We start from the raw sequence: 17,368 nt of genomic DNA on the forward strand, positions 1-17,368 counted from the left end.
TTTTAACCAATTTACAACTTTTTAAAATTATAGAAATAATCCATTCTCGTTACAAAAATAAAAATTGTATAGAGTAAGCCTGCCGGCATGGCTCAGTGGTTGAATGTCGACCTATAAACCAGGAAGGAGGTCACAGTTGGATCCCAGTCAGGGCACATGCCCGGTTGTAGGGTCGATCCCCAGTAGGGGGCATGCGGGAGGCAGCTGGTCAATGATTCTCTCTCATCATTGATGTTCCTATCTCTCTCTCTCTTCTTCTCCTTTCCTCCCTGAAATCAATAAAAATATTTTAAAAATTGTGTAGAATAAAAATGATATCCCTCTACCCCATTCAGCTGTGCAATTTCATTCTCAGAAATAATCGCTTTTAACAGTTTGATTTCTATCCTTCCAGACCAGCTCTGTGCAATAGAATTTCCTGTGATGATGAAAATGTTTCATGTATGCAGCCTAATAGGTAGCCACAGGTGGCTATGGAGCATTTGAACTGTGGTTAACTGTAATATATCCTTTCAGTTCAAATCTATGAATGTTTGCAAAGTTAGAAGTGCCCACCTAGCACTGTCCTAGGTGCTGTAGGAGAACAAATAAAGAACAGACCCCAGATTTCAAGGACTGAATTATAAATTCAATTCTATTCTAATTAATTTAAATTTAAAAAGCCACACGTGGCTAGTGACTACCATATGAGACAGTGCAGTCCTGGACATTCGCGGTAGTTACATAGGTATTTTGTATGCAAATGGGGTCATCCCATACGCACTTCTCTTAACCTTTTCACTTACAATGTGTTGAGGATCTTTCCCACCTCCCGCATCCTTTCTAATGTTTCATGGCATTCTTTGCATGCATCGTGTAGCAGTGAGAGGGATGGAGGGAAAGTAACACACGAAAACGTGGAGGCCTATTTGGCAGAGGCTATGGAGACCCGGCCCAGGGGAAATGACACAAAGTCTTTAGGGCCCACTTATTTTTTAGGGCACCCTTGTTTGAACACCAATGAATTTATTGTCTTAAAAAGCTAGGAGCATGTCTCTGAGGGAATTCCACTTAGGAGAGGTATACTTTTCTGTGGAAGAGAAAGAGCGTGTGATCCTTGGGGAGGAAATGATGGGCAGCCACTGGAGAAGCTCAAAGAATTAAAGGAATGTCAATGTCTGATTTTCTCGGTTGGGCAAGGGCATGGAGTGCTTGGTGGTTCCAGCTTCACTTTTTTGGTCAGAGTTGATAGTGGCTGAGGACCGTGTGTGCGTGTGTGCGTGTGTGCGTGTGTGTGCGTGTGTGTGCGTGCAGGTGCATGCGCACATGCATGTAGAATGGAGAATGGGGTTGAGGTGATCAGAGGAAGTAGCAGAAGAGTTGCAAGTTAGTTCTCTGTAATATATCCTTTCAGTTCAAATCTATGAATGTTTGCAAAGTTAGAAGTGCCCGCCTAGCACTGTCCTAGGTGCTGCAGGAGAACAAATAAAGAACGGACCCCAGTTTTCAAGGCCTTTCAGTCTTACAGGTCAGCTCAGGCTGCAATGTAGAGTTGTGGGGGACAGTCCTACATGGGCAGATGGAAAAAGTAAGGTTGAACGTTGCTTCTCAAAAAGACCACTGGACCAAGATCATGTAGTCTCCTATTTTGTTCCAGGGTAAGAGCAAGTGTCCAAGAGCCAGCTCAACTCTGCTCCAATCAGTGAAGCCTTTGGTTCTCATGGTAAAGGCCTTAGCATCAGGGCATCTACATTCTAGCCCTCGTCAGCTGTGTGGCATTGACCAAAACATGTCAGCTAACTGGGTCTCTTCTGTTACCATGCCTTCAAAATGAAGATGTAGACTGTCTAATGTCCTTTTCAGCTCTCACCTGAAGCATAAAGCTACCATGACTTCAAGTACTTTAAATCTTTAAAACAAGGTACTGTTCCCAGGTGCTTCCTGTGCTGCTCTCTGCTGGCCATAAGACTTCACTACATTAAGAGCGATGTCTGTCTGTCTATCTATCTATCTATCTATCTATCTATCTATCTATCTATCTATCTATCATCTATCTCTCTGACATCTATCCACAGAAGCCGCTGTATCCTATGATTTCTGTGCATCCCCACGACAAGAACATGAAGTACATAATATTATTCTCATTTTCCAGAGGGGAGGTTAAGTCATTTGTTTGGTCAGTGGCAACATCTGCATTCAAATGTAAGTCTGTGGAATGTCAAAGCCCGTGTTCTCAATCAGTGTATTCTGGATGTGAAGTTGCCAGAGTCCATTGGGAAACCTTCGGAGTCCAGCTGCATTCGGCAGATGGCAGCTTTAGAAACTGCCAACAGGATCTCTTGAGCAGAGTCTTTGGAGGGGACTGATATTAAGAACGGGTTTTCCCACAGGTTTGAAACAGGGTTTTTGTGCTCCTGACTGACAAGGAACACATGGTGACTGGCTATGAGGACGGATGTGTGTGTTGGGGCTGGCGGTAGGAAATTGTCGTGGGATGAAGAGTACTAGTCCCTTCAGAGCACAACTATATGAGGAGTAGGATGTAGTTGATGAAAAAATGTGGCTGAGACTCCTAGCACCTCCCACTAATGAGGTTAACGTGGGTGTGTTCATTTGCTTTCTCAGCCATGGTCTCTCACTCTTTCCTTATTATCCAAGCCAAGTGTGGTTGCCCTGCCCCATGCTCATCGGCTTGTCCTCCTGAGTTCTGTCTGAATCACCCCTCCCTCCGCCTCCTCCCCAGCGAACTCTTAGATGGAGGAAATGAGAAAAGTAGGTGGCTGTGCTGTGATCTAGATTTTCTTATATAAGCAAAACCAACATCAGGGTGCTGAGGTAAGGGCTTTTCCGAAAAGGTTACATGTGGGCAAGATAGATCTGCTTGCAATGAGCTCAGCCGTCAGCTTGATGACATGAAGATATGTTCTCTCCTCCCCGTGCGGGGCTGGGGGCCCTCGTGTGGGTGGGTGAGGAAAGTGTGGTGGAGGGAGCAATGGCCTTGAGACACGGAATCATAGGACCGTTGGGAGGAAAAGGCAGGAGAAACTACTTCTAGGCACTTAAACTGCAAGGAAATCATTGGGCCTTGATGGTTTTAGTCTATTCTGGATGACTTTCTGTATTCCTTAGTTTGGCTTCAAGCAACCTCACAAACTGCACACTTTCCCAAGGTGAGTCGGGATTTGTGCAAAAGTCTTAGTAAAGAGTGAGCCCCCTGCTGTTTTCTGATGACCTGCGGGCCTTCCCAGGGGAATGCACCCTGGTGGCTGGGAGACATAGTTACAGTTCTCATTTCCTTGCCAACCAGCTGGGTGGCCTTGGACAAGTCACTTGGCCTCTCTGTGCCTCTGTTAGCCCATTGCTAAGTCACATAGAAACAGTTACCCTACTTCTCTCAGAGGGATATCATAAGAATAGCGAGAAATTAGAGCAAGATTTCGACCCTTGCGCAAAAATGTATTATAATGTCCTGTTATTGGTCAATAATTACAACTTTTCTTGAATGAGATCCAAGAGTCCTCTGAGTTCTGCTCCAATGAAAACTCTGGTCAGTACCCCTTCAGCAGTATTAGTCTCATTGAATTAAAACTAACTGTGTGTAATGTCTCCCATGTTAGATACCTAAAGCTCATGTCTCTTTTTATCTCCATAGGCTAGTATAGGGCAGTGGTCAGCAAACCGCAGCTCGCAAGCCACATGCGGCTCTTTGGCCCCTAGAGTGTGGCTCTTCCACAAAATACCACGTGCGGGCGCTCATGTACAGAGCGATTGAAACTTTGTGGCCCACGCGCAGAAGTCGGTTTTCGGCCTGGGCGAGTCTATTTTGAAGAAGTGGCGTTAGAAGAAATGGGGGGTGTCGGTTGGTCGGGTGACAGGAGACACGGAGCAGGCGGGCCGCGGGATACGCAGTGCGGGGGGAGTTGAGTGAGCCAGTCAGTCAGCAGTCTCAGTGCAGTGGTTAGTGCTAGTCGTGCCCGCAAATCGCGCGCGGGTGACAAAAGTAAAGTTTATTAAGTTAATTTTAGGGAACGTTGTGGAGTGAAACAAGGTGTAGTGTCGAGGATTGAGAAAGGTATGTTGAGATGGTTTGGACATATAGAGAGGATGAACGAAAGGAGGTAGATGAAACAAGTATACAAGACGAGTGTAAATGGGAGAGTTGGAAGGGGTCGACCTCAGCGAATGTACCTCAATCAGATTGAGGACGTTTTTAGCAAAAAGCCAGCTTAGGAGTGCCCTAATTAAGTTAATAACAGTGTACCTACCTATATAGTCTAAGTTTAAAAAATGTGGCTCTCAAAGAAATTTCAATCGTTGTACTGTTGATATTTGGCTCTGTTGACTAATGAGTTTGCCGACCGCTGGTGTAGGGGATTGAGACATTTTGAATTAGACTGAACTGAACAAGATCCCAGGATATGTTTGCTCAGTGTTTTCGCAAAGGTACTCTCTGAGGAAAGCTAAATCGAAGAGAGCAAGTTTGTGCTTGTGGTGAGAGGTCCCCTGCTTACCACAGAGACTCTGATAAGCATCTCTATTGTTAGACACCTACCTCTTCTTCTGAATAGAAGTATTGCCACTTGGAGAATCATGATGACACCAATGACGCCCCCTAAAGCCAGCCCAGCATACAGTCCCCATTGTCCTGGAACTGAAAGAAAAGGCAAAAGGCAATCTCAAATGCACTGTGACTGTGAGAACGTCCTACACAGATAGGGGAGGATGAATAGCGCCTCCTGTTCTCTTTCTACCTTTTCTCTCAAGGAAGACATCTGTTTTCTGCGTGTTAGAGACCAGCTTTAGACCACGGGAGAATTCCACATCGGTTTTCTCCTCCTCATTTTTCTTACCATATTTGGCTTTCATAGTCCTGATTTCTGTAAAGATTTCTCTTTTCTATTCAAATGCATTATTTTTTACTTCAAATGCCACACCCCATGTCTAAAATCAAACTTATCTTCATTTCTCTTCAGTCAACCTTTCTGCCCAGTTTCTCTATTTTAAAATCTCGAATGTGGCTGTATCCATTTTGGTAAAGAGACATGACGGCTCCACGTGCTGTCCCCATACTCCCACACCATTCTCGTGAGAACGCTGAGAGGAACAAAGACCTACATTTGTTATTTAAAAAGAAACATACTAGTGCTTTTATTGTCCGTCCATGCAAATAACTGTATTGAACCCACTAGACCTGAACTAAAAGGAAAGCAAGTATTTTTTCCTCTCCATCATTCCCATGTTTAATATTTGCTCTAGAGTACCAATCACCCAGGTTCAAAATCACAGAGCCAATTTTTATTGTCTTTCCTCCTTTACCCATGTTATCAAATCCTTCTGAACCGGATGCAGCATTTTGGAAAATAGTGATTGAGGCCTGTTGCCTAAGTAAACAAGACATTTAGCTCAATAAGATAACAGAAGATTCTGAGCATTGACAACAGGCCAGGCATTTCTTTCAGTACATCATCTGTTATTAATGTATTTAATCCTCACAACAATCCTACGAGGTAGGGACTGTCATTACTCCCATCTTGTGGATAAGAAAGCAGGTGTAGAGATCCTTAAGAACTAGAGCTTGGTCCAGGAGTAGATACATGGAAGCACACTGAAGATAGATCTCTTGGAGAGTCAAAGAGAATTATGGACTTGGGTAAGTGACACCAAGGTAAAGAACAGTGGGAGCCGACTTGAAGCACTGGGCTGCTACATGAAGTAATAGTGTTAAGGTTCTAAGTAGTGCACTACCAGGTGTTAACATTAACGTGCAAGGGCAACTTCTCAGGATGACTGTGGAATAAGCCTGTTGTTGAACCTGTGATGAATTTGTTGGGAAGAAGTCGAAAGGAAGGAATAGTTAGGTAACAAATGAACAACTCAGATGTCTAAGAGTTGATTAAAGATACAGACTGAAGTCTCAGTGAGCTGAGGAAAGGCATTCCCCTGAGATCCAAGTGGCTCTTCCACCTGACAGCTAACCCAAAGTTGCCTCCTGGTTTTGAAAAGATTCTCTTTTTCTTCCTAGGCCTTTCAGACATCAAGTCATCCCAAGGCATCTCATTGAACTGGCTTTGAAAACATCTTGATTATAGATTCCCTTCCCCAAATTAAATATGTTTTAACCCTTCTAAATACCAACTTCAGCACAGTCATATGGCTTGATGAAAAAGCTAGGGGACAAACAGAGAGCTGCAGTAAGATGCCTGACTTTATGTAAAGCATGAAATTTGAGCGTGGACTCACTCTTGAGGCTGGAGTTGCTCTGTGAGCGGCTCCACTCTGAAGGACTACTCTGAATGGCTTACGGTTGCTGAGAACCCTCTATGCATGCAGGTGTGTGTGTGTGTGTGTGTGTGTGTGTGTGTGTGTGTGTGTGTATGAATGAGTAGGAGAGTGATTATTCAGGGCTTATGTTGCCAACACCAGGGACCTGTGGAGCAACCTCCTCAATCCTATGATAAGAAGCAGAGGCAGCAGCCTATGCACCATCATGCCTCCTGAGCCCACGGAACTGACCAGCGAATTGCTATAGTAGCCCTTCCTGTTTTGAGACTACTTCCCTCACATATTTGGGGACCTTCTAAAACTATAGTTAATTTCATTTAAATCATATTTTCTCTCAAATTTCATTTGAGATAAAAATAAATAAAACAAACAAAGTGGTGCTTCTAAAACCAGAAAACAGCGGATGACAAAACTGTATCAGTAACACCTGTCAACTGAGCCTTTCTCCTGGGGCCACTGCTGACAGCTCTGCCCCCCACCTACTCCTGTAAACTAACAATGACTGGGGCATATTACTGAGGCCCTGGGGACATAATACTCTAGCCTGCTCTTTCTTCTTCTTCTGCTTCTTCTTTTTTTTTGGATTTCTAAATTTAAAAAAATGTAAATTAGTTTACTTTCAATACTATTTTCTATTGGTTTCAGGTGTGCATCAGGGTTAGATGGTCACATACTTTATAAAGTGTTACCTCAGACAGGGCCGGGCTGGCTTGGGAGAGGGTCCTTGGGTGGTTGGCCAGCCAGCCCCACTCCCTGGTCAAACTCCCAGTAGAACTCTCGGTTGAGGGACAATTTGCATATTAGCCTTTTATTACATAGGATTAGTGACTATATTCCCTATCCTGTACTTTGCATCCCTATGACTAGTTCATAACTGCCAATTTGTACCTCTTAATCCCTTCACCTCTTTCACCCAGTCCCCCAAACCTCTCTCCTCTGGCAACCACCAGTCCACTCCTCTCTTTGTTTTTCAGGGTCTTAGGAGGATAAAAGTTATCTGCTACCCTTGACCTATGACATAAATGACCAGCTTCTGCCAGTCTAGCCAGATGTGAGAGGCATCCTGGCCATAGTCCTGAGAGAAATTTCATAAGTCTTCATTTTCCTCTTAGTCTTTAGATACAAAGTGATATGAATCTGCTGAAGTATTTAAAGTACAGAACCACAGACATTTTTTTAACTTTAAAAGAACTATCATGCTTATCTCATCCGATCCCCTAATTTGGTGTTGAGAAAACTGAAACTCAGACAAGTGTACCTAGAGTCACAGAAGAAGTTCATGGCAGCTTGGTTGTTGTGGCTCCGTGGCTGAGCATTGACCTATGAACCAGGATGTCACGGTTCGATTCCCGGGCAAGGGCACATGCCTGGGTTGCAGGCTCAATCCCCAGTAGGGGCTGTGCAGGAGACAGCCAATCGATGATTCTCTCTCATCACTGATGTTTTTATCTCTCTCTACCTCTCCCTTTCTCTCTGAAATCAATAAAAATATATATTAAAAAAAAAGTTGATGGCAGAGCTGGATGAGAGTTATGGTTTGTGTTTTAGCAGCAGCAGCCTGGAATGCCTGGGAGACCTCATGAGGCAAAAGCACTCTGAGGTGCCAACTCATCCCTTCACCATCCTCTAACCAACACGTGCCCATTCCTACCCCCCAGCGCCCTTTTCCCTCCTCTTCCCCTGCTGTACCTTCAGCTCTCTACCTGGCCCGCCCAGCCTTGACTTCCAGGCCAATCTTACTGCCTCCGTGTCCCATTGCCTGACCATTCTGCCTCTCATTTTCTCCTTTACCTGGAACTCTGCAGCACCTGGGTTTATGTCATGCATCTTAGAATCTGAGTTGTGACATGATCTTTGCTGTGGAGACCATTTGCAGTGAAGGCAATTGGAGCCAGACAGATGAATTCAAAGTCTAGGTCAAGCACTTTCTAGCTCTGGGGCCCCAGGTAGGCTGCTCACACCTCCAGAGCCTCACTTTCCTCATCTGCAAATGACACAGACTTGTTCTGATAAACCCAGAGCAATGACTGGGATGCAGCGCGTGGTGATAAGTGTGAACTCTTCCACTAGCCTCAATTCCCCAACTAGCTGCTAGGTTCTTGGGGGCCAGAGACCATCTCTTTAGAGTGAAACCTCGACATAATGGACTAATTTGGGTGTGGGGGTGTCCGTTAAAGCTGAAAGTCTGTTGTATAATGAAGTAGGTTTTCCAAATGCATCTATTGAAAAATTGACAAATTAGTTAATTTACCTATTTTTCTTTATGTAGACACATTTGTGTAAATAAAATTAAGTCTGTATGAGAAGTTGAATTTCACAGAAGAGTTTTCTATATGTATTACTGTTATTTTAAATTTATACTGAATAGGTCTGGTAAATGTGTGCACTCACCACTCACCCAAGTAAACAAATGCACAGGCTGGAGTGTGGCTTAGTGCACGTGGGCACATCTGCCGGCAGCGTTAAAACTGCTGCAGAAAGTCATGCCGCCGACAGCAGCACCAGTTCCCTGGCCGATGCGGTGTGATCCTGTGCTGAGCATTCGCCGAACATTGTTCATGAGCCGTGACTCTTGGGTGTAAATAGGTAGCCGATAGCTGTGGATATGTCACATGTCTTTCTGTTGGTGTAATGATCACAGTGTTTTTTTCTGACATATGGCCTATTCACGAAAATTTGTTAAAAATAGCTGAATTAATTAAAAACAAACCCTGTAATTTCATATAAGCAAATCTTGGTTAAAAGCATTTTAAAATTAACAGGGTGTGACTTTTCATACAAGGCATACAGCCTGGAAAATTGTGTCCATTAAGTCTGAAGTGTATTAGATCTAGGTCCCCAAACTTGAGGGCTTATGCAGCTCTCTCAGCACTTGGCACATATACCAGTAGGTCCTCGGGAACTTCCCGCTGGTTGACTGAAGAACAAGGAGGGAGGTTTGATTTCAAGTCAGAGGTTCCTTTACTGACATCCAGAGGTGCTTCAGGCCCACCCAGGTGTTTGCTGATGCCTTCCACTCCTGATCTGGCCAGCAGGCCCAGGTATGTTTTCACTTGGCGCGCATCTATTTGACACGACTATCTAATTATGATATTTACATGCAAACTAAATGCCAGGGGCTCTATGCCCTCAGGAACTTGGGTGAAGACAGACAAAACGCTATTTTTATGGCTTCTGGTCAGGCTTCCCAAAGTTTCTGTTATTTCTGGCAAAAATTTCCTTGTGGTTCCACGTCTTTACTTCTGCAGCTCCATATGCTCTAGTCTAAGCTATTCTGGGTGCCTTCATCTGTTTACACACATACACACACACTCCAAACCAAAACCCAAACCAAAACCCGACCAGTGGTCGGCAAACTACGGCTCGGCAAACCGTGGCTCGCGAGCCACATGCGGCTCTTTGGCCCCTTGAGTGTGGCTCTTCCACAAAATATCGACTTCTGAGCATGGACCACGAAGTTTCAATCGCACTGTACATGATATTTTGTGGAAGAGCCACACTCAAGGGGCCAAAGAGCCGCATGTGGCTCGCGAGCCGCGGTTTGCCGACCACGGTCCTACACTAAGAATTTTGTGGGTTTGATCCTTCTGCCGTAGACTTGAAGGTCACAGGGAGCAGACTCCATTGGGAACCAGCAGGCTCCCCCCATTGGATAGGCTCAGACCTTTTCTTTCTCTTCCTTCATCTACATCAGCAATGCCTCCCCCCTCTCTCATACCAAACCATCTAACCCACTACCATATTCTCTGCGGGTGGGGGTGGGGGTGCGGAGTGTCTCTTCTAGCATTTATGAAGGTACTATCCTAAACAAACACTGTTCTCTTCCAAAGAGGAATTCTAGTAGCCATTTCTTTAATACGACAATATTCTTCTACCTAATAAGCTACAGAAGTCCCACCTAGATTGTCAATGACTGGAAAATAGACCCTGTACCTTGTGGTTTATTTACATCCTCCATTCCATCTGATATAATGTAGGGCAGGGGGCACTCAATATACATGTGATGAATTAAATTAAACTAGAGGCCACGGAAAGAAGCTGGGAGGAGACTGGCTGGCACCTTTTCATTAAAAATGATCAGAAAGCCTCTGGAAGAATGTAGTGTCACCTCCCGAACAGCCCAGGGTAGAGACAGAAGGGAACGAGCCCTGACCTGCTTGGGCTAGGAGTGACAATAACCACATGGAACCAGGAGGAAGCTGTGTGTCTATGTTGTCAGCACCACCTGTGCTCCCATTTTCAAACCACCATTTCCTGTGGCAGAAACTCCAGCTTTCCCTCTTTTTTTTTTTTGCTCAGAAATGGAGTGAGGCCTCTCAGGATGTTGATACTCAGAAATCAGACCCAGGTTGTTCAAGGTCCCCCGGCCTCATTCTTCACTCACAAAGGAACCGTATTCAGAATTCTTACACAGCAGGTTTGGTACATTCCCCGCACACACCCTCCCCGCCGCCTCTTGGAGAGAGCTGAGCAGGCTGATGGAGAAGCCCTGCGCCATGAAGTCCTTATGAAGAGTACTTTGCACGAGTCTCCACCTTTTGGTCCTCCCCCCTATTGGCTGTGGCTGAAACGAATAAGTTGGCCTGCAGCCAGGCCTCCAAGAAAATGCTGGAGGGCCTTTCCCCCAAACTCTGGAGGTCTGCTGACACAGAAACACAAAGCACCTCTCTCTCCTCAGGCCCCCACACCATAATCTTTAAGGGAGATAAACAAGAAAACAAAAACGAACCCGAGAAACAAAGGTGGCTTGTAGTTCACCCCAGGAGCTACTGCGATGCTAAAGTAACGGTCTGAGGATGCCGGATCTCTTTCCTGCCTTTCATGTGGTTCTGTCAGCAAAGCTGCCTGCACCATGTACATCTACTCAAAGAAGTCAACCATCTTCAAGAGATGTCTTCTTGCCGGTGGCCGTTTCCACCCAGAACTGGGGGTGGGGGAAGGGTGCTTACCGACCATTTACTAATTTAAGATCTGAGACCATCCAAATCAAAAATTTTACGGAGTTCACAGCTTCCCAAAAAAATTCCTTATACCTGCCTATCCTACCCACCCAGCATTGTGTTGCTGAGGCTTCAGTTGTGCCCCCAGTGCCAGTTCCCCCAACTCTTCCATGGGCAAGTCTTGTCTTGTCATTTGACTGCCCAGGTAAGGACTATGTTTCTCAGCTTCCTTTCTAGCAGGTGGGGCCATGTGACAAGGCTCTGGTCCCCGAGAGGTGCCCAGGCTCCACCCTTCCACCATTGTTGCCATGGTTGCCGGACTGGGAGGAACGTAAGGGATGGGCCCTGTGTGTGAAACATCTAGGTGACCGTGACAATGAGAGCTCTCTGTTGGAAGAAATGGCCTTGCTAGAAAGGGAGAGCCCTGGGAGCTCACTGGCAAGTGTCAGCTTTTTCTGCTGCCGAACTGACCCAGACTTGCTGAGCCAGCTCTTTGCCAATCTACCGAAAAGGGTCTTCTTTTCCAGATGGGCTTTCAGGGGCATTTCCTTTAGCCGAATTATGTAAGTTTTGTTATTCCTGGTAGCGTAGACACAGCTATGTCAGAGCACAGTACTGAAGGGTGGCCGCAAGTCACCCTGTTCCGTGCTGACCCACGCCAACATGCATGTGTGACACAGTGAGAGTGCTTGGTAGCACGCCAGGATTTGGACTTTGCAACAAAGACCCTTCAGAATGATAGACATTAAGAAGTTTCTTACCGTACAACACTGAGATGGTCATTGGAATAAGGATGAATATATTGCTGGGCACCTGGACAAATGTCACTAGGAAAAAAGATCCGAGGGACAGACATGTTCTCTGCTGTTTAGCTTGAGTGCAGATTTTACATCACGTTTGGTCTCCTCACACTATTAACCATTTTGGATTTTTCCACAATGAAAGTGAAAAATGTCTTAAAATTACTGTGCTCGTTATAGATGCTGAAGGGACCCTCATACCCCATCACTTCATGCCAAGTCTGAAGTCTGGTAAACTGCCACTGCTTGGGTTCGGGCCTCACCATGTCTTGATGGATTGCTGCAACAATGGCCCCTCCCCCCTAACTAACTTCTTTCATCTTCCTCTTCCCTGCCCCAGTCTATTCTCCACACTACCGAATTTTCTCTGAAATGCAAACCTGATCATGTTACTCTTCTCTATCTCACTCTTTATTAGTTATCTTTGCTTACAGGATAATTCAGAACAAGACCCAGCTGTATCTGCTTTTCCCTCTCCCAACATCTTTTTTTTAAAAAAAACAATCTGTGTGGGTAATTTCTTTTTATTTTTCAAACCCAGTTTGTCACATCCTCTGTGGTGCGCCTTTCGTTTCCCTGAGACAGCGATAATCACTCCCTCCTCTTTGCTACCTTGCCCATACCTCTGTTTTGTACCCATCACCCTGCACAATCCCAGATAATTAATTATCTACAGAGCTATCTCCCTCCTTAAGGACCTAAAACAGTGGTCAGCAAACTCATTAGTCAACAGAGCCAAATATCAACAGTACAACGATTGAAATTTATTTTGAGAGCCAAATTTTTTAAACTTAAACTATATAGGTAGGTACATTGTTATTAACTTAATTAGGGTACTCCTAAGGCTTAGGAAGAGTCACTCTCAAGGGGCCAAAGAGTTGCATGTGGCTCGCAAGCTGCAGTTTGCCGACCACGGACCTAGAACAATGCTGGAGCATAGTAGAGCCTCAACAAATGTTTTGTCGAACTAAGCACAGTATTTTAGAATTAGTAGAATTCATGTGCAAACACAAATCAATGAATTAGTAAAACTTTTTTTGTCCGTATTTAGTCAACCTGGTGCATTGGGAACAGCATGTGGGAGCTGCTTCTGACATGCTGTGGTTCCCTGTCCCTATAGGCAGGGGAGGGGAATCCCTACTTGTGTTATGGATTGAACTGTGTTTCCCCAAAAGTGCATATGGTGAAGTCCTTAAAATGTGACTTTATTTGGAGACATAGTCTTGAATAAATCAAGTTAAAATGAGGTCATTGGGGTGGTGTTATGGGCTGAATTGCATATGTTGAAACCCTAGCCCCACAGTACCTCAGAATGTGACTGTATTTGGAGAAAGGGTCTTAAAAGAGGTGATTATGTTCAAATGAGGCCAGTAGGGTGGGCCCAAAGCCAATCGTACTAGTGTTCTTATAAGAAGAGGAATCTGGACACCCAAAGAGGGACCTGGGATGTGCATGCACAGAGGAAAGACCACGTGAAGACATAGCAAGAAGGTGGCCGTCTGGAAGCCAAGGAGAGGAAGGCCCCGGCCAGCAGCCGGAAGGCCCCAGTGGGCTCTGATCGCCATCCAGTCCTAGAGACCCTACCTGTGCATGAATTTCATGCACCAGCCCTCTAGAGTCCTTATAAGAAGGGGAAATTAGAACAGAGATATGCATGGAGGGAAGACAATGTAAAGAGACATCAGAAGACAGCCCGCTATCAGCCCAGGAGGGAGCTCGGCAACAGATCCTTCCCTAACGGCCTCAGAAGGGACCAACTGTGCCAACACCTTGATCTTGGACTTGCAGCCTCCAGAACGGTGAGACCATACATTCCTACTGGCTAAGCCACCAGGTCATGGTACATTGTTACGGCAGCGCTAGCAAACTAATACACCTTCACCTCTGTAACCCTTATGAGCATTTCTTATTAATGTGCACACCAACTGAATCAGAATATCAACTCTAGAACGACCTTCCCCAGCTCACCCTTTGCATTTTACAGATGATAAAACAGAGCCCCGAGAAAGTGAAAGGGCTGCCCCGTGCAGGGTAGTTCTCTAGGACTGAGCTGAGGTCCTGACAGGGCTTTTCCCATGGCGCCTTGCGTCTGCTTCGCCTGCCTCTCCACAGCTTCCCGGAACCTGCTTCAATACTCGATAAATCTGGTTCAGGCCGGTGCATACTTGGTCCTGAAACTACCTTAGATGGATATGAGCAACTTGACGGGTTTTTTTTTTGGACTGTCCTGGGTCAAGTGCCCGAGTGAAAGCTAGGGCCTGCCAAGACTTTGGAATGCACTAAAATTCCTATTCAACCACATCGAGAACCATGACAAGAGTTCTTCCCCTTTTTTGAGATGGGCCAGAGAGGGCTGCTATGACCAGAGAGGGCTGTGCAGGGTTCAGAGCCGCTGCTTCCTCAGCCCCAAGGAAAAACGGCAACACATTTGCTGTGATTTATCATGCATTTTAAGTGTGTGATTTCTTCCACTAGTACCTGTGAGGGTTCCAGGGTCGGACAGCTCAGCTCTGTCACTTGTTCTGTGTGATCTTTTTATACTTTTATTTCCTCATCTGTAAGTTGGGGTACTGACACTACTTGGTTGTGGTGAGGATTAAGTAGGATGCTATACGACTGGCATATAGTAAACAATGAAGACCTGTCAGTTATGATTTCAGAGAAAGACTCTAAGTCTTGGTTAAGTGACTTACCTTTGTAAGCAAAAAGGGCAGGGTTGGATCTGGGACCTCTGGGGCCATGTCCTGTAAACTCTACTGTCTTGGTCCCACCGGCACATTCTGAATGACTGTGGCCAGGGAGAGGGGCCTGAACTGGGAGACAGCCTCTGAATGTCGTTGGTGGGCAAGCAGCCAGACACATGTCTAGGTGGGCAGATGACTGACTTGCCATGAATGGCTGGGGAGGCAACACCTGGTGGGTTCAGTTCACCAAGGAACCGGACTGGAGGCCAGGTGGGATTTTCCCAGCAGTTCATGTGGGAATACCCAGGTGAGTCTCTAACTGGAGATGCTATAATGAAGTGCATAAACTGGCTGGCTTTCCCTGTCTCTCCATCCCTGGTCATTTGGAAATCCTTCCACGTAAACTCCAAACCTACTGTGGGAGGAGTCTCCTTGGAGATTCCCAGGGGATGCACAGAGGGCATCAGCAATGCCTTGCAAGGCCAGCACCCGGTTCTCTGTCCCCGAGACAGGGACACAACATATGTTGGTGAAAACAGTCAGTGCTTATCTTCTTTACAACTCCCAGTGCCTAGTGGGCTTGCTTAATCAGCCCTCTGCTCCTTTCGAAAACAGAATATAACGGTGCTTTTCCTTCTAGTGAAGGAGCAATCAGAAGATCTAGGTGCTGACTCTGCCATTTACAAGTTGAAGAAACTTGAGAAAGGTAGCTAAATACCGTGAGCTTCAAGTTCCTTGTCTGCAAAATGAGGATGATGCTGGCAAGGTTCTTGTGAGGATCAAAAGAGACCATGGCAAGTGCCTTTGCAATGATCCAGTGCTAGACCATTTATCATTATTCCCACACTTCCCAGTCCAGGTCCTCAGAGAGCTGACTCTCTGAATCCTCTCACCCTCTATGGATTCTACAGTCAATTCCATGAAAATGGTCCTTCATTACATCCTGCTTTTTGTTATTGAGCAAATGTTTTATGTCTTATCTTTATAACACATTGCTGGAGAGTAGATCACATGTCATATGTCTTCCCAATTTCCTACAGCCTAGGACCAGTGGTCGGCAAACTCATTAGTCAACAGAGCCAAATAGCAACAGTACAACGATTGAAATTTCTTTTGAGAGCCAAATTTTTAAAACTTAAACTATATAGGTAGGTACATTGTTATGAACTTAATTAGGGTACTCCTAAGGCTTAGGAAGAGCCACACTCAAGGGGCCAAAGAGCATCATGTGGCTCGCAAGCTGCAGTTTGCTGACCACGGGCCTAGGTGATCAATAAGTACTTATTGACGGCATAGAACTGTCCCGCCATTGGTGGAGCAGGGATGTGGGAGTCAGTACCTGCCACCCGCACCCCCTCACCCAGCCTCCCCTGCTGACTGGAGCCAACGTGAGAGGAGAGAAGAAGGATCGTGACTGGAGACCAGGCCTCTGGGTCTGCCTCCATCATTTCTCATTGGTTCCCTCAATTGTGAACTGAGTGTAATAATGCCACCCTCGTCATGATGGGCAGAGAGCACACCCTGAATACACATGGGAGGCTTTTATAAACCAGAGAGAAAATGTAGCGTTGCTACCCAGGTAAAGGCCGTGGCTATAGAAGCAGAGTGATTGGTCCAGGTGGGACTGAGCCCGTAGCATGAAGGTGGCACACTAGCCACTACCCACCTGAATAGGAATAGGAGCTGCAGCTGGACCACGGGGTGAAGGTCTGGGAACGGTTGCTGATGGGGTTGCTGGCGGTGCAGGTGTAGTTTTCGTCAGCATGCTGGGGGCCGAGGGTGAGGTACAGAGGGTGGGAGCCATTTGCTGCACTCGGCAGGTGGGTGCCTGCCTCCGTGCTCCAGCCGTAAACCACATGGTCCCCCTTCTCCGCCATGCAGGCCAGCATCAAGCTGCAGTTCCCGTTCTCCAGGGTCCAGTTCAGCACTTTAATTTCTGGGGTGGAGACCTGTTCTGTCATGAGGGGAGAAAGGGAGTCATCACTGTCATGAGCCCCCTGAGATTCCGACTTGATCTTTTTATTAGAAAAAAATGCAGCCTTGTGTCATGTTCCCTCCCAATGGGTCTGCCAGTGTGACTTATTTCTAGTAGGGACCTACAGGTCTGCACCTCCCTCTCCCCACATGCTCCTTGCCTGGACCACCGTGGGATAAAATACAGAAGAAAAAAATTGTCTTTCAGTGGATCCCCTGGCCTTCCCCAATGTTCCTGATTTGGGTTGCTCTGTATTCTATCTGTGGAGTTTGCTGTTAATAAATGCCCCACAGGTTTAATTGTCATTGGCTAAAGTAACACCTCCAAGACCTAAAAGAATGACTTTTTATGGTAGAATTTGTGTGTGTGTGTGTGTGTGTGTCCAGTGCTTTAGAATGTCTGAAGTAGAGGCCTCATTGATCTATCTCACTTTAATGCTATGCAATCAGCAAGGGAAAGGAAAACATTTTATTTCTTAAAGGCAGCTACTATAGGACAGGCACAGTGCTGACATTTACATTGATCACATTCCTTAATCTTCCTAAACACTTTCTTAAAATTACAACCCTTGTTATACTTATCCCCATTTTACAGGCGAGGAAACTAAGTCCCAGGGAAGTGGAGTGCCTTTCTAATGTCACCCAGCTGATAGGCAGCCAAGCTGAGAGCTGAACCTCAGTCTGTCTGACTGAAAAATCCAGCCTCTTC

General features: G+C 45.8%; 1 protein-coding gene across 1 annotated transcript in view; it reads right to left on the reverse strand.

The window, feature by feature from the left end:
- SLAMF1 (signaling lymphocytic activation molecule family member 1) overlaps nt 1–17,368 on the reverse strand; it is a 42,564-nt gene that overhangs the window by 11,983 nt on the left and 13,213 nt on the right. The window contains exons 3-4 of the mRNA XM_059673724.1: nt 16,352–16,639; nt 4,532–4,630 (exon numbers count right to left, since the gene is read on the reverse strand). Coding sequence (XP_059529707.1) covers nt 4,532–4,630; nt 16,352–16,639 — 387 coding nt within the window. The remainder of the gene's footprint in view (nt 1–4,531; nt 4,631–16,351; nt 16,640–17,368) is intronic.

Source organism: Myotis daubentonii, chromosome 18 (genome assembly GCF_963259705.1).
Source record: "Myotis daubentonii chromosome 18, mMyoDau2.1, whole genome shotgun sequence".
Classification (NCBI taxonomy): domain Eukaryota; kingdom Metazoa; phylum Chordata; class Mammalia; order Chiroptera; family Vespertilionidae; genus Myotis; species Myotis daubentonii.